Source organism: Thamnophis sirtalis, unplaced genomic scaffold (assembly GCF_051295495.1).
Source record: "Thamnophis sirtalis isolate CommonGarterSnake01/CBP01778 unplaced genomic scaffold, rThaSir2_p1.2 scaffold_14, whole genome shotgun sequence".
NCBI lineage: Eukaryota > Metazoa > Chordata > Lepidosauria > Squamata > Natricidae > Thamnophis > Thamnophis sirtalis.
The window spans coordinates 18843564-18865830 of NW_028261394.1; the positions used below are offsets into that span (position 1 = coordinate 18843564).

A 22267-nucleotide genomic window follows, 5' to 3' on the forward strand; every position below is an offset into this window, starting at 1 on the left:
CTATCCCGTCAGGCCTGGGGATAAGATTTTCATCCGCCCCACCCGAATGTTGAATGAATGTTGTGTTTTATTGTTTTATTTTATTCACATATTATTTCATGTTTTGTCTTGCACTCCTTTCCCACGAATTGTAAGCCGCCCTGAGTCCCTTCAGGGAAAAGGGCGGCCTATAAATGACAATAAAATCTATAAATCTATAAATCTATAAAACTACAGCAAGCAGCCCCACCAGAGGGCCAGAGGAGCAACCAAAGTTAGTGACCACCCCAGAGGCAGCCCAGAAGGGGGCGGGGGAACAAAGGCCAGAGATAAAAAGAAGCACCTTTCCCCCAGGGCAGAGCTGGAGGCAGAGGGTGGTCACAAGCCTTCCAAGCCATCTAAGTATGAAAGGCGAAGGCACAGGAAGCTGGAGCAGCTCTACAAAAAGGCAAGTGGCCTTAAGCCCACTCCAGGCCTGGGATAGAAGGGGAAGGACCCTGGAGTCCCTGCAACAGGTAGGGCTACAGGGGAGGCAACCACATTGCAAGGATCCCTATTGACACATCAGGTCTTTGGGGTCTTCCTCAAGGGTGGCAATCCCACCCGCATACGGCTTCCCTGGAATCAGCCCTACCACGGGGTTACCACCTCTGGTTTCCCCACACACACACAGGTGGGCATGGGTTCCAGCCAGCAACCCCCCACAGGGGTCCCCAACTTTCTGTTTATCTCATTCCAACCGGGGGTCTCTGGGCAAGAAGGTGACCTCCACCACCATAGGCAGGTGGTTGAGGACCTGCATTGCTACGGCCTACCAGTCCCGGGGCATACAGTCACCGAGCCCCATCACAGCACACTCCACACGAAGTGCGGCCACCACGCCAGCCTGGGCAACGCAGGCCTCATTGACAGAGCTATGTAGGGCAGCCATGTGGTCTTCCTCCTCACCCTTCGTGAGGGACTACAAATTGGATACCTTTGCCTCGGCAGATGCTTCATTTGGTCGCAGGATATTACAGGAGGTTCATAGAACGGGGGACACATCCCACCAGGCTTAGTGTGGCCAGGGGCCCTCAGTATGTTACCCTCCCTAGGGACGTGTTAGCTTTGGTACGTCCCATCCTGAATACTCCTCCCCTCACTATGGAGAAAGGACGTTGGTACTTACCTGATACGCCTCTTCTCATAGTGGGGGAGGAGTAACCAGACCCTCCCTGTCATGGTAATGTAACAGAATTATGATGGATATTGCACTAATATGTTCAAGTTATAATTCAATAAAAAGTTTGAAACCTTAACAAGGTGTGGAGTGGATGACACAACGGGTCGGATAGAGTTCTTCGCTGATAACTGGGCGGAGCCTGGTGGACCAGGAATAGAATAGAATATACTTTATTTGTATGCCGCCCTTTTCCCTGAGGGGACTCAGGGCGGCTCACAATTCAGGGGGAGGGAAGGACAAAACAAGTTACACACATGAAGACAATACATCGTTAAAAAGTGCAACAGTCATACTATTCGGGTGGGGTTGAAATCTTTAGCCCCAGGCCTGTCGGGACAGCCAGGTTTTAAGGGCTATGCGGAAGGTCTGGATGGTGGTGAGGGTACGAATCTCCACGGGGAGTTCGTTCCATAGGGTCGGAGCAGCCACCGAGAAGGCCCTCCTCTGGGTAGTTGCCAGTCGACATTGACCGGCTGATGGAATTCGGAGGAGGCCTAATCTATGGGATCTTATTGGCCTAGTGGAGGTAATTGGCAGTAGGCGGTCTCTCAAGTACCCAGATCCAATACCATGAAGGGCTTTGTAGGTGACAACTAGCACCTTGAAGCGCACCCGGAGATCAACAGGCAGCCAGTGCAGCTCGCGGAGGATAGGTGTTACGTGGGTGAAACGAGGTGCACCCACGATCGCTCGCGCGGCTGCGTTCTAAACCAGCTGAAGTCGCCGAATACTCTTCAAGGGCAGCCCCATGTAGAGCACATTGCAGTACTCCAGCCTAGAGGTCACAAGGGCACGAGTGACTGTTGTGAGAGCCTCCCGGTTCAGGTAGGAGTGTATACCAAGAGCTTATCTGACTCAGTCCAATCAACAAGAGGATAAGGTTAACCCATCCTGGCTACTCCTCCCCCACTATGAGAAGAGGCGTATCAGGTAAGTACCAAGGCCCTTTTGGGGGTTCGCCATCACTGTCCTACAGCACTGCTTTCTATTCTGAAGTTGCAATGACTTCTGCTACTATAAAGACTGAAAAGTAGTATAAAAAAACCCTAATTCAGATTCAGAGAATGAGGCTAATTAAGGAAGTATTTCGTGTGGATCGTCTGTAGTCTACACTTTGCCCCTTTTTCAGAAAATCAATGCTTTCCCATATCTATTTGACTCATTGGAGGATGGAGTCCAAGCTATACTTTTATTACATACGGAGGGTTGCCTGTTTCACAATTTTTGCCTGCTTACTATTGCTAACAAAAACAAAGCATGGTATACTCGTTAAGACTCAGGAACGCCTACTTCATTTTGAGCAACTTAATCATTTAAAATTAAAATCAATACATTTAAAATTAAACTGTCTCCCAAAAGACCTCGTTTCTTCAAAAGATTGAAAACATTGTGCTTTTTACACAAATTAAATGCCTTTGCTTTTAAGGCTTACTAAGTAATAAATTGGACTTACAAAACAATAAATCTATTTGTAAAAAAATAGGACATACAGTACCTATCAGCAAATATGCATGGAAACGCATTGTTAATTTTAAAAACTTGGTTTTTTCCAATGTCAAGAAGTGCAAGTTAGTTCACTTCCCCACAAATTATTTTCACATTCTTGACACAAGCAAACCTGCCAAAAATGTTAGCCTCCAGTGCTACAGAAATGATTTCTCAAGAAAAGAGTCATTCCACTTGCCAGACACAAATTATGTTCATTTGGAACATCTCACCATCATGCTATCATTTAAGTTTAGCTATTTAATTAACACTTTTTTCTTAGGCTGGAAAGTCTAAGTTTGAAGCAACCTTGTCAGATGCCAATTACTTGGAGCTGCCAGTTCTGCTTTTCCAAAATTCTACCTATTTTTTTTAGTTCAGCAAACTTAAAAGAGAGAAATATAACTGAGTGCGATCACAGATAGGCCACCTCATACCCAGGGATGCAAGAAGTTCAGAAAACAATCCTTTTGAAGAGGATATCACATAATGAAATTCTAGAATAGACTGAATGGTTTTTGAAACAAAATTATACTCCGTTCACCTTTGTTGCCCTATCAACTAAGGCTCTTATCTGTCCAAAGATCGGTCCACCATGAAGAGCATCCTCACATATTGCATTATAGTTTGGTATGCTGGTTGAACTGCGGACAGGAAGGCCCTACAGAGAGAGAGTGATCAATTCAGCAGAAGCAACCATTGGTTGCCCTCTGACACCACTGGGTGACATCGCCAGGTCTCGCTGCTTTAGCAGAGTAAGGAAGATACTTAGAGATGATTCACATCCTGGTCAGTGTCTCTTTGCACTTCTACCATCGGGCAGAAGACATCAAAGTATAGCCAGCCAAACAAATAGGTTTAAAAATAGTTTCTATCCTTGGGCTGTCAGACTTTTAAATACAACCACAATCACTCCACACACATATAGAAACGTATGTAGTTTTTTCTTTCTTTCTTTTTTCGTTTCCACTATAATTTTGCACCAGTGAGGCTAAAACCAATTTCGTTGTATTTATTTTGTACAATGACAATATAAGACTAGACTAGACTATATGTAAAGTCCCATTTCTGCCCACCACAAAGTTGCCTGGCCCTATATTTGCTACCAGAAACCAAATCATGCTCTCCTCTTCCAAGCCAGGAAGCACAAAAACACTAGGCTAAATCCAAAGAAGTCGCTTTATGATGGGTGACCGCTTGGACTTAGCATCTCTCACCAACTAAAAAGTACAACATGTGCCATGAGGTTTTTCTACCAGGTCTTTCGGAAAGCCATAAGCAGGCAGCTCTCGCTACAGCCCTGGACTGAGCTAGAATCTAGTACTACAAGGCAAACCAACTCTGCACAAGGAGACCACGTTGAATAATTGGCAATATTCTGCTTCATGGTTTTGTCTCAGTCCTTACGAAAGGAAACTTCTGGCTGCCAAGAGTTGTGGTTGTAAATTCAGTAACATTGCTTAAGCACTTTGGGGAATTCTTCCTTTTCTTGGCCTTGAGCTTCAGCAATGAGGCACACACATACTTACCAGTAAATATCTTCATCTTCATGAAAAATTCCCCATGTGATATGATCAGAGGTGGTATTCAATCGATTCGGACCAGTTTAACCCAAACCGATGGTGCCGAATTGTGGTTGGACCCTGCCCCCAAAACTTCCTGTGTAGCCTCATTTTCGATGCCACACACATGCGTGCACACTGCACACACGAGCAAAGTATAGAAGGTGCACGCGTGACACGAGCATACACGCTCACAGTTGCAAACCGGTGATAAACCTAAGTGAATCCCATCGCTGGTTGTGAATTCCATTCCATTCCATATTCTACTCTACACTACTTTACAGCTTAATATAAAAATACTGGTGGCATACATAGAGATTAGGAATTGGACTTTTATGATGACAATTCAAAAGCCTTCACTGACTGAACACTTTTAATTGCTGCTACGTTCAGGATGAAAAGAAAATTCTTGATTTATGAAGGGACTGGTGAATTTCATTACATTCTCACGAACACCTAATCTATAAATGTCAAAGTCATTTGAAAAAAGCTTCTTACACTGAACTTACACAAAGACCAACTTCTGACATCTCTCTAGATGAAGGTTTCACAGAGGCTAAAGGACACCCTAAACAATTTCAAATTCCAGTTGCGTGCATTGGCCAGGAAATAAAGCATAAAGAAGGTAACATCCACATCCAGAAATCAAAAGCTTAGAGCTCAAGGCTGGACTGGACTCTTTATTGGCAGCACCTGAATCAAAGTGATCTTAGCTGCTACAACCAATACTATAGAGAGCAGTGACAGCAAACCTTTTCGGCACCGCATGATGATCAGCTGGCTGGCGCGCATGCTCAAAATGGAAGACCAGCTCTTCCGGTTTCTGGCACTGCTGCATGCACAAAGACCAGCTAATCGCCGCCTGCCCATGTGTGCCAGAAACCCAGAAGAGGAACAGGCAATGCTGCGTGTGCCAGGCGATATGGCTTCGCGTGCCACTTCGGGCACGTGTGCCATAGATTCGCCATCACAGTTATAGAGCAACAGATATACAGATGTTGACCCAGGAGATGCAGTGACACTCCTCTATTCATTTGCAGGGAGCATCCAAGTCAAATGTGTAAACATATTGTTACTTTAACTCCCTCGCCCCATGACAGGCAAGCAAACTTGTAAAACTTGAAAACTAAGCAATAATACCAGCCTGCTCTAGATCACCCCAACCAGTCACCTACCTAACAACAGCACTGCCTATCCTGCCTAGCAAGCCAGTCTCAAGAAGCGGAGCCAAGCTTCTTCAGCACTTTGACAACTAGGGATGTGGAAACTCAAGCATATATGCCTTGTGAAGCATAAATCACACCTCTCTTCTCTTCGCTGCCAGCTTCCCTGGCAAGAAGGGAGCAGAAACCTGAAGAGAATCAGATATCGCCAGCCATTTTGATTACTTCCAAAAGCAAAGCGATATTCAAGCCATTGGGGGCAAACTGCCATCTTAGCAGTCAGAATAGGTTTGCCCACCGAGTTAACAAGAGGAAAACCATCAGGGTTGTTTTCCACATGAGATAGTTTTCTAATCCCAATGAGTTACGTGCAGAGATTTAAACCAATTAAAATGGTGTCCAATTGCGATTTGAATTAATCCTGCTGCAGCAACATCGGCGCACTGAGCAGGATGTGAAACCGGCAACTTTTATCGAATTGCAAATGAAATCTCTACTACAGGTTGGCATGCAGCATGGCAGAAGAGCAGATATTTAAAAAGCTTCTATTTCATTTCCAGAGATCAGAGATAGAAAATTCTCCCTGACATGCTTCCTCAGCAGTTTTCATCTGTCAAAGAATTTTGAAATCTACAATTCTGCATAATTTTCAAGCAAGATATTTAAATTCTGTACAGATGGTGTTATGACCAGAACCGAGTCCAGAATTCCCACTGCTAAGCAAGGCAATGAGTCATGCCCAATTTTACCTTTTTTGCCTCGACCTCTGTTGTTCAGCAGGTCACATCAGAAATTAAGTGAATCACTCGGTTAAAACAAATCTGGCTTCCCTCATTGATTAAAAAATAATAAAAGCATCCACAAATGATGCATCCACTCTTCCAACTGCATCAGACTATATCCTCCATCCGACTAGCTCTATCTGAAAGACGAATATTTTGGAACAAGTTCAAAGGAAGTATTTTGTTTCTTTAGAACAGAGGTGGGGTGCTACAGCCCCTTTATAGGACTTGTGGACTCAGGGGTTGGTTTCTCGCCCCGTTCCAACCGGTTCGGTTGAAACGGGGCCGGCAGCATCCTCGTGCACACGCGCAGTGCACGCATGCGTACTAGCGTCTGTGCGATGCTCCAGCTGCTCCTGGAGGATCGCGCAGGCACTGTACGCGTCCTGCGCATGCGTGGAAGCGCAGAACTCGTCAAAACCGGGTAAGAAGCGCGGGCGGGTGGGTGGGTCCTTCGCCGTTCCCGGAAGTTACTTACCGTATTTTCACGACTATAAGCCGCACTGAAAATCCTAAAATTTGATCAAAAACCGGCAGTGCGGCTTATAACCCGGTGCGCTTTATATGTGAAAAAAGATCGAAAATCTCTCCCTCCCGACGCTCAAACTTGAAGCTCGCAAGCAGGCACACGTTCCTCGGGTCTCTCCCTTCAACCTCGCTACTTTCTGAGTCGGAGACCGGGGGGCGAGCAGAGAGCCACCCAGCTCCCAGCCCCTATAGACTGGGCTGTTCCGTCACCCCCGCCGCCGCAAGAAGGGACGGCAGACCGGCGCAGCCCTTCAGGATTTGCCGGCGCCGAGCACCCCATCCGCCCCGGCAGTCGCCCTGCCTAACTCCGCTCCGCGCCCCAGCCGGCTCTGCGCTGCCGGTCAAGGGCGCGCGGGTGGCCGGTGCGGCGCCGGTCTTCCCAGCACACCACGCCGGCCGGGCAAGAGCCGGGAGAGCAGCGGAGCCCGAAGCCTCCCGTGCCAGAAACGTCCCGCTAGCCGACGCCTGCCACGTGCGCCCACCCCGGGGACCGCAACCCGGGCGCCCTGCCCGCCCCCGTCCCCCCCCGCCTGGCTCACCGATGCGGATGACATGGGGCATGCCGCGGCAGGCGTGCAGCCAGAGGACTCCGAGCAGGGCGGCGGCGGCGGAGGCGCAGGAGCGGGCCAGCGGCGGGCGCGGGGCATGGCAGTAGGTCAGCATCCTGGGCGGGCGGGCGGCGGGCAAGGCGCGGGAGGCGGAGAGGACAGAGCGCTGGCGATCTCCCGGGGTGGCGAGGCTGCGCGGGGCCGCTCAGCGGAGGAAGGCGGCCGCCTGGCGGGAGAGGCTCGGCCGAAAGGTGCCGGGGCTGGAGCCGCAGAGCCAGGCATGCCTTCCGCCCGGGAAGTCCTGCCCCTTCATCCCCGAAGGCCGGCGCGCGGTGAGGGGGGCCGGCGTGGGGGCGAAAGTACTTTGCACATGCTCCACGGTCGCCGCGCTCTCCGTCCCAGCCTTCGCCGAAGCCGGCGGGCTGCCTCCCGAAGAAGCCGCCGGAGCATCCCAAGCCAGAAAATGCCCCAACTCGGGCAGACGGAGTTCCAGTTGCAACCTGCGCACGTGATTCGATGAGGAACCAAGGGGAGCCGGGTCTCTGAGCGCGGCTTATAACCCGGTGCGCTTTATATGTGAAAAAAGTTTGAAAAATTAACATTAACTGATACTGCGGCTTATAATCCGGTGCGGCTTATGGTCGTGAAAATACGGTACTTCCGGGTTCGCCGACCAACCAGTTCGCGGAGACCGCCGCGAACCGGTTGAAACCCACCCCTGTGTGGACTTCAACTTCCAGAATTCCTGAGCCAACATGACTGGTTCTTAAAGTCGCCATAATTCCTCACCCCTGCTTTGGAAGAATGAAATGGAGAACCTCAAGTAGAATTTTTTTTCCTTCTACCCGAAGGGTTTTCTGAAGCAACCAAACAACTAATAGCCAACCAAAAGTAGAGTCATATAAGCCATGAACGCTCATAAATCACATTACCAAATAAACATGTCCGCTTCCATGCTTTGTGCAGCAAGATCAGCCTCTGAACGAAACCTTATCAAACTAGCTATTTCTCTCCCTCCCACCCGAAAAAAAACCCTCCTTCTTTGGTAAAAACTCAAAGAAAAGTAGATTGAAATTGAACCTAAAGAACCACAGAAGCTAAACTGTTCTGCCAAACTTAAATAAGGTATATTTTCAAGGTACTGAAGGGTCAGCCCAACAAGGTAAAACCAGCTCAAGAAAGCAGCTCCCCAAGAAATCTCTAGCTGTATCTTAGGCTATACTAGCCGATAATCTGGCGTTGGTAATGGGACCCCTTCTCTTCCGTCCGAGGCCCTTCCTCACGGGCCTTTGGGAGAGATACTCTTCACCCCGGCCTTTTGGGCTCAAGAGACAGTTAGCCACCAGCCAATCAGAGGAAAGGAAGGGAGAGAGAGGCATGGAGGGAGAAAGTGTTTTGTGTTGAGTCTCCAGTTGCCTTGGGTCCAAGCTAGAAAAGTATTTCTCCCAAAGGCCGTGAGGAAGGGCCTGGGACGGAAGAGAAGGAATCCCATTACCCAGGACGAACAGCCAGGTCCCTAACAGTGGAGGTGAAGTGATAGAGGTGGATGACTGGGGGAGAAATCCTGGGGGCAAAGGGCAGGAGGAGAACAGTCCCATTCCACGCTAGGACATGCGTCTCGCTTCTCCCCCCCACCCCTTGCTAAAGGGACGTCGAGGAAGGGGAGAAGCCAGGCAGCCGTTACATTGGGGGTGTGGGGGGGAGGTGGCAGACCAGCAACGCACCTCGCACCCCATTCCCTCTCACGCAAAAAGAACACCTCCCACCAAGCCCCAATAATAACGGCTGCCTGGCTGCTTCCCTTCCCCAACGTTCCTTTAGTGAGGGGTAGCAGTGGGGGGAGAAGCGAGACCGGTGTCCTAGTGCTACCGGAGACTGACAGCTCTGCTGCGTTCCTTGTCCTTTCGTCCTGAGTTCAACTTGTGATGGTTTTTTTACAAGGGGCTTCACTGGACAAAAGGGAAAGAAACGCAGTGGGGCTGAACAGGTAAGAGGCACACCTCGCTTCTCCCCGCTTCTCTCCTCGCTAAAGGGGAAGGGAACTAGGCAGGCTGCCTTTACCATTGGGATGGGGTGGGCAGTGTTTTTTTGCGCGAGAGGGAACAGGTGGGAGTGATCGCATTGCTGGCCTGCCGCTTTTTGCAGCAGGCTCTTTGCACGGGAGGGAATGGGACGCGAAGCACTTTGCTCGGCTGCTTCCCTTCCCTGACGTCCCTTTAGTGAGGGGTAGCGGGGGGGGGGGGAGAAGTGAGATGTGTGTCCTAGTGCTACCGGAGACTGACAGCTCCGCTGCGTTCCTTGCCCTTTCGTCCTTGTAAAAAAACCTCATGACAACTTGTGAGGTTTTTTTTACAAGGGGTTTCACTGGATGAAAGGGAGAGGAACGCAGTGGGGCTGAACAGGTAAGAGGCTAAAGGGGTGGCAGGGAAGGGAACCAGTCAGGCTGCCTTTACCATTGGGGTGGGGTGGGCGGTGTTGGGCCGCGAGGCATGCCTCTTACCTCTCCAGGTCTTCCGCGGTCCTCGCCATTGTGTCCAGGGAAGCCCCTGGTAAAGAAAAAAGAAGAAACCCTTCTCGCAACTTCAAGAAGTTTGATAGAACTCCCGAGAACAGTTTTTTTACCAGCGGCTTCCCGACACAATGGCGAGGAACACGACGGAACTGGAAAGATAAAAGGCGCGTCTCGCTTCTTGCCTGCCCCAGAAAATAAGCCCAAGGCCATAATTTGGGGGGGGTCCAAAAAAAATAAGACCCTGTCTTATTTTTGGGGAAACACGGTATATACATACATACAGCCTTTTATATATATAAGAACTGCAAGTTTGTTTGGGTTTCACTTCTTTCTCTCTCCCTCTGAATCTGGGAGAAGCCAGACTGAGCTTCCTTAATGCGATCGCCTTTCCCGGGCCTCAAGCAATGTGTTGGCCCTCGTTTCCATAGCAGCATCTGAAAACTCCCTTCAAGGCCATCTCCTGGGCTTTCTACACCACCCAAGCTTCCTCCTCCAAAACACTCCGGATAATCAACTGCTACTCATTCTGACTTAACCGTGTTCCCTTCACTTTAACCTATTAATGCTGGTAAGAAACATCTGTTTTTTTCAGAGCATTTGAGGTCACCAGAGGAAGGAACAACCCTGAGTCATCCCTGCAAGAGGCCCACATCTGCAAGGAGTTGCCAGGCCTGGAAAGGAGAACCCATCAGCCCCACCTCGGTCGCTAACCTACCGAGAACCGGTTTAATGTTTTACAGTCTGTATCACTGGCCATAATCTAAAAAAAATAAAACAGAAGCTCTGAAACGGTCTTAAGAGAGGAAAGTGCTTCTTTCCAATGTTTTTTTTAAAGGTAGGGGAGGAGGAGTGGGAAGAGGGAGGCAGAAACCATGATTACCATGAAGAGCTATGGCTTCCCGGAAGGGCTGCAAGTCCGTCTCGACCGAAGAACTAGTTTCCGTGGATGTCGCTCGGTTAGGGGATACTACAGTCAGTCTTGGGGGAGCTCTAGAGTTTCGTGGAGGAGGAGCTTTTCCACACAGGAAGCTGATTAAGTCTTCTCTGCGAATAGTTCTTCTGCGCTTTTTAACCCAAGCCAAGACATCCTTATTACGACGCTGGTAGCCAATATGGATTCCTACGTCAAAACTCCGCTGATGGGCATCCACACTTTCTGGAAGAAAAGAAATATGTGTTAGGTGTTGGCTCAACTACAGGCGGCAGCAGCTTCAGATATAAGTGGCCTTCTAGAACAGGAGTCTCTAACCGTGGCAACTTTTTAAGACCTGTGGACTTCAACTCCCAGAATTCTTCAGCCAGCTTCGCTGAGGAATTCTGGGAGTTGAAGTCCACAAGTCTTTATACCAATAGCACTTAGACTTATATACCACTTTACATCCCTCTCTAAGCAGTTTACAGAGTCAGCCTCTTGGCCCCAACAATCTGGGTCCTCATTTTACTCACCTCTGAAGGGTGGAAGGCTGAATCAACCTTGAGCCTGGTGAGATTTAAACTGCCAAATTGCAGTTATCCGGCAGTCAGCAGAGGTACTTAAAGTTGCCAAAGTTAGAGACCCTTGTTCTAGAAGCAAAGCCAAAGAGAACTGGCACCCCTGAAATGCTTTTTGAGCTTCCCCTGTGGATAGGATGAATGAATGGAAGATCAATCCAATATTAAAAACTGATTAACAAATTGCAGTTATTTCCATACCGTTTTCCACACTGGAGGAAAAAAATTACACAAATCCGACCCAGCCAGCTTGTTAGTAAGTTCAACAATCATAAATAGAAACACAATAAATACTTAGCCCTACCTAAACTTTAGACTCTACCTGGAGCCATCTGCTAATATCGGATATCAGTTGATATTGCTTCCAGGTGGTTCTCGATTTATGATCCCAACTGAGCCCAACATTTATATTGTTAAGCAAGATGTTTGTTAAGTGAATTTTGTCCCATTTTGCGACATTTCTTGTGTCAGTTGTTAAGTGAATCACTGCAGTTAAGTTAGTCACACGGTTGTTAAGTGAATCTGACTTCTCCATTGACTTTCCTTGTCAGGTCGTCGCAAAAGGTGATTTTATTTGGGCAAAAACTCAGAATATACACTTTCAATCCTGATAACAGTTTGAACTTCCATACCTTAGCAGCATGCCTATTTGCTTTTCTGCAAATGACACATCTTCTGCATTTGTTTTTATTTTATGCCATGTAACAAAAATCAATGTTGACCACTTTGAAATTTTTTGGAAAATCAAACATAATCTTCTCTCTCTGTCAGCCCAAGTCACCTCATAAAAATAGGAGGAGAAAGGACTATTGTGTGCAAAGGAGCATTGTGTGTATTTGCCACTTTGAGTTATTAAAAAATAATAAAGGTGGGATATAAATAAATAAATGGGCGTCATGGTGGCCCAGTGGTTAAAGATGCTGGGCTTTTCAGCTGGAAAGCTGGCAGTCCAGGTTTGAGACCCAAGCACCAAACTACATCCTCGCTCCAGCTGCTGCCAGCCTAGCATTTGGAAAGCATGCACATTCAAGTAGATAAATAAGTACCACCTGCGTGGAAAGGTAACAGGGCTCCGTAAGGTCATGCTGGCCATAGGACTGGGAAATGTTTTCTGACAGCGCTGGCTCAATGGCCTTGAAACGGAGATGAGCGCTGCCCGCTAGAGTGAACAATGATTAGCAAAGTAAACTCTGCAGGTGGGACAAAGCAACCTTCAACCACCTGTCTAGATTTCACTACTTCCATCCACCAATGGAACAGCCAAGGACCCAAACCTTCTCTTGAGCAGATCTGCTGAAGCTGCCAAATGGCAACGGCAGCATCAAATTTAAAAGTAGCCAAGTGATTCTTTGGTTCTTTGATTTGCAAGAGGTTTGGGTGTAGGCAATACGAGTCCTGATGTAAAATAAAGAAGGCAATAAAGAGGAACCGGAGAGGAAAAAATATTTGCCCAACAAATACAGCATCACACATTTGCCATACAGTTTCCAAAGATACTTTTTTAAATGGAATGCATGTTTACATCAGCCAGAGTGATACCCTCACAAGGGACCAAATCTCACTCTAGTGCTATTTTTCTATTAACTCCCCATCCACAGATACTGGTAGAACTGGCATCTAGTCCAAAAAACTTACAATAACAGATGTCGAGAATGAAAAGGGGGAGAGCAGCAGACAAAAGCAGAGCACCGATATCAGTTCAGTTGCACCTACAGAGCTAGAATATTCCCTTGCCATGAGAACCAGGTGGGTTTTCTAACATGGACTGCCTCTGGAGGGGACAGGTGGCCAGGTGGCCAAGAGGCATTTCTATGCAAGGGAAGGAACACGTATGCTGACAAAGCAATGTGAGAAGCCAAGCCAAGGAGAGAGGGCTGAAAACAAGGCCAGGCTTGCTCAGAATCCAGATGTGGAGCCCATGCCATGCAGAGGCTGAGGGAGTGGCACCTCAGCTGCAAAGTTCTGCATGGGCATGAAGAAATAGCAACAAAGTGAAAGGTGAGCAGGGAATACATAGGAAGATCTGCTTTATTCTCTTGATTAGATATTTTTCTTTTGTCCCACCTTATTTTTTTACAAATAACTCAAACATGCCAATAAAAGAGAATGTTTGTAGTCCAGGGGTCCTTGGTGCTCCCTGAGTTTGCTTATTTTCTTGCAGATGTTTCATTACTACCCATACTTACGTTACTAGTTTAGGTAATGGCCAAGCAAGTTCAGAGAGCACCAAGGATCCCCTTCATACCAACTACTCCCCCACTTTTCCCCACAACCCCACTGTGAGGTGGGTTGAAGTGAGAGAGAGAGACTGGCCCAGAGTCACCCAGCCATGTTTTACATGCCTAAGGAAGGACTAAAATTCAATCTCCTGGTTTCTAGCTGGTGCCTTAACCACTAGACCAAAATTAGTGTTATATAGAGAAGTCCTAATCTGACAACCGAAGGGGGAAGGTTGGGAAGGAAAAGAGAACATAAAAAGCAGCATCGGATTGACAGGCAAATGTTGCTGATGGTCAAGAAATGCAAACTAAGAGACCTGACCCTTGGAAAGATATAGGACAGTGATGGTGAACCTTTTCGGCACTGAGTGCCCAAACCAGAATGTGCACATGCAGCTGGCTGGTGCATATGCCTGAAAAACAGCCTGAAAATGGCCCAAAAACTTGGCTGGAAACCGGCCCCAAAATGGCTGTTTTTTGGCCGTTTTGGGGGCATTTTCAGGCCGTTTTTTGGCACTCAGAAAGACCAGCTGGCAACAGTGCACATGCCCTCAGAGAGGGCTCTGCATGCCACCTCTGGCACGTGTGCCATTGGTTCGCCATCACGGATAAAGGATAAGCTCAACCTCAAGAGATATTAAGCCTGAGATGATACTGAGGCTCCAAAACAGAACTATTAGAAAAATACTTAAGAGGCTGGATGGATAAACAGGAGTTAGACAAAATCAAGACTCTATTTAGATGATAGTTAATACTGACAGACAGAATAGGAATTGATGAAACTGTTCAATTGAAACGTTGCCCAGAATGGCTAATGGAGCATCAGCCGCAGAGCCCTGCTAAGATGGGGGAAGGGAAGAGAGAGAGCAGGTCTCTTGGACCAGAAATTATGAAAGGGAAAACAAGTCAGCGGGATGAAGAGTTATGGCATTTGGGGATTTAAATAGGAGGGTTCAATCAAATGGATTTAAGATGGTAGAAAGGGAAACTGAATTGGGCCGTTAACTCAAGGGCAGTTTCAGTGAAGTGAAGGTGATGGAAAATAGAGTCAGAAATTAGACTGCAATGAATTTAGAAGACAGTAGAATTAATTGTTCTTTGTGCTTCGGGAGGAAAAGTGGGATAAATAAATTAATCCCCCTTTAGGTGAGGGCAGCAATTTCTCAAGAGAATGGGAACTTTAATTCCAGAGTCATATCAGGCTGGCAAGGATAAAAAACAACCTCATTTCTATTCTTGAATTTGACTATCAAATCCAACCAAGACCCAAATCTCCCTGAAGTAATATTTCTATCCAGCTTTATTCATCAGAAACAATCTATTCCCCTGCCAAGGCACAACTGCTATTAATACTTATACATCACATATTTCTGCCGGGCAACAGTATTTTTTTTCCCCAACGAAAGAGGTGGCTTCTACAGATTGCACGAAGCAATGTTCTGCAGAACCTTGAAAATATAATCAGCAGGTTCAAACTGTACTTTCCATAACTACTCACCAACACTTTGTGCTTAAGAATGCCATCCACGCTGCAGCCTCAGCTGATGGGAGAGTAAGCTACCTTCCAAAATAGACTCTTGAGAATATGATACTGCATTCCGCAACATTAAGCACAAGTAAAACTTAACACTATTACGACAGTCAAATTGTCACATGTTGTTTTGAACTAAAAACAAGTCTTTGTTTTCCACAGACATTACTGGGACATTTTGTAAATGAAGACTTCAGGCCAAGACACCTTCCTTTGACCCACCTATGCACAAACTAATACGATAACACCTTCAGCCAATGCTATGCTTATAAATAAGAGCATTTCTAATAAATGGACAACTTGTGTAATTCTGCAACAAAAAGAAACTGGTGGGCACAATTAAAAATGTTACCGATCACATTACACTGTCTCAGCTTTGGGGCTCTTAGTGTGCCGAGCCCAATATGCATTCCCAGTTCAAAATTTATGATCTAATACATTATTATTATACAATTGGTCATACATGTTCCTATTGTGATGAGTGTTATAGTCATATGTCATTAGTATGATCCATTGTAGAACTTTTCTCCATGGATGTTACTAACTGTAGGTCTCAGTGAATCACTCTTGATCCTCATGGGAGCTAAGACAGAGTAAGAAAGCAATCTGCTTGATTTAAAAAGCTCCAGGCCAAAACTTCAGTTCCTGAATTCTTTTATCCAAGGACAGCATTATTAAGAATTCATAAAGGTTGACAATTCTCATATGACTCTCATTATGTTATTCTATAATGCGTATTGTATATTCAGAGTAAGCAGAAACATCTGGCATAAAACACAACCCTGCCATGAAAAAAACACTGGCAGTTAATTTGACATTGTTCTTACTCTTAATTCATCTTTACAATGGTGTTTTTCTTTACTCAAGAACATAAAGCAGACTTTTCCCCACAAATGCTGTTGAAGTTCCACTGAAACATAAACTGTCTAAATGAGTCCACAGTAAACCCAGAGATCCAACAAAACCTGTGACAAAACCATGAAGACTAGATCCCTTCCAAGCAGATCCACTTCATAGCTCATCCAACAAAAACTAAGGTGATTTATAGGTTATAGGAAGGAGCCAAGGACTGGGGAAACCCAAGTTCTGCTATCCAAGCTTTTAGAGCAAATTTGGACCAGCCATCCTTTCAGCTAAATCAGCCTCAAAATATTATTACGGGATAAAACTGGAGGGGAAGCACTATATGTTTACATCTGTCTTTCTCAGATACAAGGTGACTTAAGAAAGAGGGTGCCACATGTGCCATAGCAATGTCATCATTACAAACACAATCAATATTTGATAATCCATATCAGTTCCCAGAAACACGGGCTCTACCAGTATCAGGACATTCATATGGTGGTAGGTGGATTTTCAAAATTAAGTTAAAATTATATATACAGAAAATAAAAACAGTACAAATGTATAGAAAGCAATGCTCATTCTTGGGGAGGGAGTCAATCTCATCCATGTAAGCTCTTTGGAATATTTATTCTTCCCAAAATATATGTAAAGGTTAACTCTTTTTTGTTAAAGATGGGGGAGCTTGGGGTGGAAGCTTTTAAAACCTTCTACTGAGTGAATTGCTGTTACAGAGTTCTGAGTTTATGGTCTGTACTTCCGTACGAGCTTTTTACAACTAAAAAATCATGACGGAACTTTTAGCAAAGATGCCTTTTCCTTCTTTGCTAATAATAGGGCTGCCATTTACACACCTGAACCAATGGTCAGATAAGACCAAAATCCCCCTGCAAGGGTAACATCCTGGTCCCACAAGGGCCAGCTGGATGCCAACAGGAAGCCAACAGGGAACATGTGCAATCTCTCATACCCACTAGTTGCACAAGTAGGTTCACATGGCATATTAAGTCATAGACCACATAACTACTGTTCTTAAATTGGACTAAAATGATTCATTTAATATAATATGCCAATCTTCAAACAAGCAATTACCACTTAGTATGTCTCAGTCCATCCAGTAAGTCCTTTTTACCTGCCCTGAATCTTTGTCACTCACATACACAGAGTAGGAAGAGAGTGAGTCCTCATATCACTAGACTAGATTCTAAGACCAAGAGAAAGAAGAGAAGGAAAAACTAATCTGTACAACTTTGATCAGGACTGTGCTTAGCTAACAATTTATGGAGCAATTTATGCCCCAATGTCTTGCAGTAGAATTTTCTAATTTGGGAGATATCATTCCTGCAATTCTAAGATGCATTATAAATATGGGTAAGGTTGGGATACGCAGAAGACGCTGATTCTCCTCTATACTTTCACAAGATTATAAAAATGCAGAGTAAGGAGATGGCATCCCTTGTCCTTCTGCAAGACTAGATTACCAGTACATTCTTTCCCAGCTAATTCCATGCACTGCTTGGATTTCTAGCAAGAGGCACAGGCTGCAGACAAACCATCTGGCTTTGAACCCAGCAACTGCCAAGTGATAAGCCAACAAAATGGCAGCTGGTGCCAATTAGAGAAAGAGATCTGACTAATACTATTGGCTGAGCTGGCAAATACTTCCCTGGATGACTAAATGGTGGCTGTTTTCAGCACTGCATTCCATTTGGCCACTTCAGACGGCATCATCTAATTACACCAATGGCTTCTAAAGTAAGTTATTCACATGATGTAGGAATGGCGAAGTCCAATAAAAATATTGTTACCTTTATTTATTGGGTCACCAAACTTGTTATCGAGGCAACTCGGGCTTTGGCTGAGCCAGCATTTGCCAATCAGTGATCAAGTACTTATTATGAGTAACTGGAAGTACTTTAGGATATTTAAGGTCAAGCCAGTAGTAACATATTCTGGAGTCTTCTCTTTTCCTCCATGAGCTGAAAGGAATTTCTCAGCACTCACGGAGTTTGTGGAAGTATGAAGCACCCAAGACTTTTAAATCAGTCTTACAGATGTTTATAAATTAGTATGGAACTAGAATATTTATAGAGTTGACAGAATGAGTATTTTCCAAAAACACTGTAACAGTTAAAGGATAGAAAAAAGTAATAGAAAGTTAACATAACATCTAAAATTTCTTTCTCTGCCTATCTACTCCAGAGTTAGAAATAAGTCGATTTCTACCACACTCTCTAAGATGAGAAATAACTAGACATGAAGATCTAACCTTATTTAAAAGTCAGTATAAATAGTACAGGGTTATAACCACACAAGTATCTCTAATATTTCAAACCATGCACAGCCAAACAATGAAGACTCATTCCCTGGAAAACTACAACATTTTTCCCATGAGAAGCTAGATTATGTCAAGCTTACCTAGAAATTGAAGATTCCAAAAATTCACTGAGTTAAGGGACTGATCAACTATTTTGTAGTACATAATGATACAAATGATGTATGGCAATGAGCCGCAGATAATGTGTTGAAATACTGTATGCTGTGCACATAGTAGAATCTGTTCAATTTTAAATGTCACTTGAATATCAGCATTCGAGGCAAATCATTTAAACAAAATCACATTATAAGTCCCAGCTTGAACCTGGCTTATAAACATAATTCATTCTAAGATACTTTGTTATTCCTGAAATTGGGACCCTTCACTATTCCTATATCCTAAACAAACCTCTTGCAAATCCAGGGAGCTTGGGGCAAACAGCAGATAAAAGAACACCCCCTTACTCTTTTTTGTCCTCAGGAAGCATTCCATAAGCCCACAAACGCATGTATATCCACAAACCACAAAAACCTCCCAAATACAGAAGCACTTGCCTCCACGCACCCTACAATGAACACTTGGAACAAAATTTTAAAAAAAACAGTACCCTGGAATAAATGGAGACAACTATGTAAGCCTTGTATACCATTGGATCTACAGGGTCTCCTATACCATTGGCAACTAGATGATGTCCCTTCCAACTCAGTTATCCTATAATACACTCCTGATGGGATTACAAGATTGCTAGCTCAGGATCTCTTCTGAATCTGCTTGACTCACAGAAATGCTCTTGTTCTACCCAAAAGTTCTAGTTTCTCCCAGCTCTCAATTTCTTTTAACATATTTTATTGAGTTATAAAGTATTATAAAATACAAAATACAAAGCAAATAGAAAAGCAGTGCTAGGTGGGGAGGGGAAAAAGAAGTGAGGAAAGAAAAAGAAAAAGAAAAAAAGCAGCATTGACTTCTGATTCTCTCTGTTACAGTAAAAGAAGGCATTAACATCAAATCACAACTTTTTGCTTTTTCATAATATGAACAAGCCATTTCTATAAAGTTCAGTCTAATTGTTAAAACCCAAAGTCAAGAGTTTCATTCTTTTCCACATCAAGCACGAAATTCAGAGGCAATCCCCACCAACTCTCAATTTCGAAAGAGGTCTCATAAAAGATTACTGAGGAACGTTTTAGTGACCATACTCTTTTAGTGGCAATGGCCCCAGCAGCTCATGGCCTTGGGGTGAGTGAAGTCACATACAGACCAGAGTTTGAAGCTGGCCGGCCCCCGAATGTTGAATCTTGAGAGGAGAAAGGTCCTAAGCATCAAAGCAATTGTAACCACTCCGTCCTCTCTCAGGTCCTGGAGAAGAGCTGGCTTTGCCCCTGACATTCATACACCATAGGCTGTCAAGGAGACACTGAAGGGTCACCTTGCAAGGGCCACTTGACCCTTCAAGACAGTCAGTGAGGAGCCAGACTGCAGTTCCCTCTTCCAGGTGTTTCCTGGGGATCCCAGAATCCCCAGAGAGCACAGAGAGCTGGGCTTCGCTAGAGAGCCACTGGAACTGCTTTGTCTCCAGAAGTTGTGACCGTTCCATCACGGGAAGCTTTTGAGAAGAGACTGGACAGCCACTTGCCTGGAGTGGTATGGGGTCTCCTGCCTTAAGCAGGGGGCTGGACTAGAAGACCTCCAAGGTCCCTTCCAACTCTGTTATTCTGTTATTACTTCAGATGATTTCTATACTTATTGATTACTTATGATCACTTCATGTGATCTTGATACTAACGTCCTGTTAATCTGGAATGGTAGAGGGCCTCCTCCTAAGCAGGGGGGTTGGACTAGAAGACCACCAAGGTCCCTTCCACCTCTGTTGTTCTGGAATGGTAAGAGGGCCTCCTGCTTTAATCAGGTCCCTTCCAGCTCTATTCTGACTGGAAAACGCCACCCACAGACCCCCACCCTGCTTCTCTCCCTCTGCCCTGTTCCACCAGGCAACCCCACACCCAGAGGCTCCCCGCCCAGGACGTCTAGCCCCCCCTCCTCCTTTCCCCCCACCCCGTGCCCCCCCTGTCCCTGCTCACCTTTGTAGAGGTTGGTGACGGCGGTGGCCGCGTTCTGGAAGGGCACCCAAAGGGAGAGGCCGGGCTGCTGGCACACGCGGTCTGCGCGTGGAGGGAGAGCAAAGGGGAGAAGTGAGCCTCGCCGTGACCGCCTAACCTCCCCTCCCCAACCTCCTCTTTTGCTCCTTCTTCTTCAAGGCCCGGCCATGTTGGGCTTCGCCATTTTGTTCACCCGCCGCCGCCGCCGCCGGGACGGAAGCGCAGGAAATGGGGGGAGGGGGCAGGGAGAGAAGTGGCTCAAGGAGGACGGAAGCCGCCTGGAAGAGTCCAAGTCCGCCCGGGGGGGGAGGAAAAAGTGAGCGGGACGGAATCGTCCATTTACACGCCCCCATGGGTGGGGGGTTTAGAAAAAAGGAGGACGCCCCTTCTTTAAAAAAGGGAAGCTACGTCTGCTCGATTGGCGGCGGCAGCGCCCCCCCCCGTTAAGGCCCTTCCCAACCGCGTATTCGACCCCCCCTCCAACCATTTTGTTGATGGGAGGGGCCAAGGGCCCGGGCGAGCCCACCCTCCCTCAGGGACGGGGGACGGATGGGCGAATCCATTATGTCCCCCCTAACCCCGGGGAGCCGCTCCTTTCACCGGCTGAGAGGAAAAGAAAGAGAAGCGGCGGCGGTGGCGGTGATGAGGCCTCCCGCCATCTTGAGGGCGCCCGGTGGGGCAACCGGGCCGGGCCTCGGACGACCACTCCCAAGATTCCCACCCGGGAGAAGACGGGGAGGGGGGGGGGAAAGACAGTCCCTCCCGTGGGGGGGTATTCCCGCCCGTGTCGACACGTGTCAGGGCATCCACACGTGCGGCGGGGGGGGGCTCTGGGCTCACCCTTGTAGAGCTGCGCCACGGCGGTGGCCGAGTTCTGGAAGAGGTGCCAGAGCTTCTGCTGCTTGGGTTCCGGCTGCGGGGTGGCGGTGGCGGCCGCCTCGTCGTCGTCCTGCAGTTCGGGTGGTAGAGGGCCGCCCCCGCCGCCGCCTAGGCCGCCGCCGTCGTCCTGCTCGGCCTCGGCCAGACACTGCCGCTCCCACTGGCTGAACCAGTGCTCGGGCCCGTGCAGCTCCTGGATCTCGGCCTCGCCTTCCTCCTGCGCCGCCTGATCCTCCATCGCTCGCTCGCCCGACCGGGCCCGCCTCGCCGCGGCTCCGGCTACCTCCGTCCGGCCGCGCCCGGCAGCTGCGGCGACGCCATCAAGAAGAGCCGCTGCCGCCGCCGCATCCCCGGCCGCTGCCGCCGCCCACACTGAGCCCGAGACGCCGCCCCGAGCGCCCCAAAAGGCCTCACCCGAACATGCTAGGGGGAGGGGACAGAAAACGACGACCCCACCCGCGGCAGAGCCCGCCTCCTTCAGTTCGCCGTCGCCGCTGCCAAGCGACCCTTCGGCGCCTGCAGCGCGCTCATTGGGCGGCTGACGTGCCCATCAATGTCATAAAGGAGGAGGAGGCGAAGACGAGGTCATCAAGGTTGGTTACGCCGGCAAAATGGAAAGGAGGAAGACGGGGAGGGAAACGAGGGGGGGGGAGGAGGGGGATCCCTCCGCGCAGGCGCAGCCGAGGAGGGGGGGTGAAAGGTATGCGCGCGCACATCAGCCTGGCTGCGCCTCCGGGCGCGCGCCAGTTTCTCCTGCGCGTTCTTGGTGCTGGGTTGGCCGCCGGGCGTGGCTCAAGCTTCACCCTTGTGGCTTGGAACCGAACACTGTTTGCAACTGCAGGACAGCCCGAATGCACAGTTTTGGTGCTTTGTAGCATCATGCATGGGCTCCTGCACGTTCCTCTAGGGAGCCATAGTTTAACCATGATGCCGAGATGAAAACCATGCAGTGGGCACGGCAATGCTGAGCTGCAGAAGCGAAACATCTGGATTTTGGTTCAGCAGACAACAAATGTCATTGTAAAAAATCGGTAGAGATTCTCCGTCATCCAGGTCCTGGTTGTCTCCAAAGGTGCCTTTTTTTTCAGGAGGCAACTGGACTTTTTT

General features: G+C 47.4%; 1 protein-coding gene across 2 annotated transcripts in view; it reads right to left on the bottom strand.

Moving 5' to 3' along the window:
- HAPSTR1 (HUWE1 associated protein modifying stress responses) overlaps nucleotides 1–21573 on the bottom strand; it is a 44272-nt gene extending 22699 nt beyond the window's left edge. Inside the window, exons 1-4 of one of the 2 annotated variants that reach the window (XM_087729336.1) lie at nucleotides 21122–21573; nucleotides 20264–20344; nucleotides 10662–10937; nucleotides 9770–9815 (exon numbers count right to left, since the gene is read on the bottom strand). In XM_087729336.1, coding sequence (XP_087585462.1) covers nucleotides 9770–9815; nucleotides 10662–10937; nucleotides 20264–20344; nucleotides 21122–21398 — 680 coding nt within the window. In that variant the 5' untranslated portion in view covers nucleotides 21399–21573. The remainder of the gene's footprint in view (nucleotides 1–9769; nucleotides 9816–10661; nucleotides 10938–20263; nucleotides 20345–21121) is intronic. The other variant, XM_087729335.1, reaches the window with a different exon arrangement.
- Nucleotides 21574–22267: the final 694 nt, after the last annotated feature.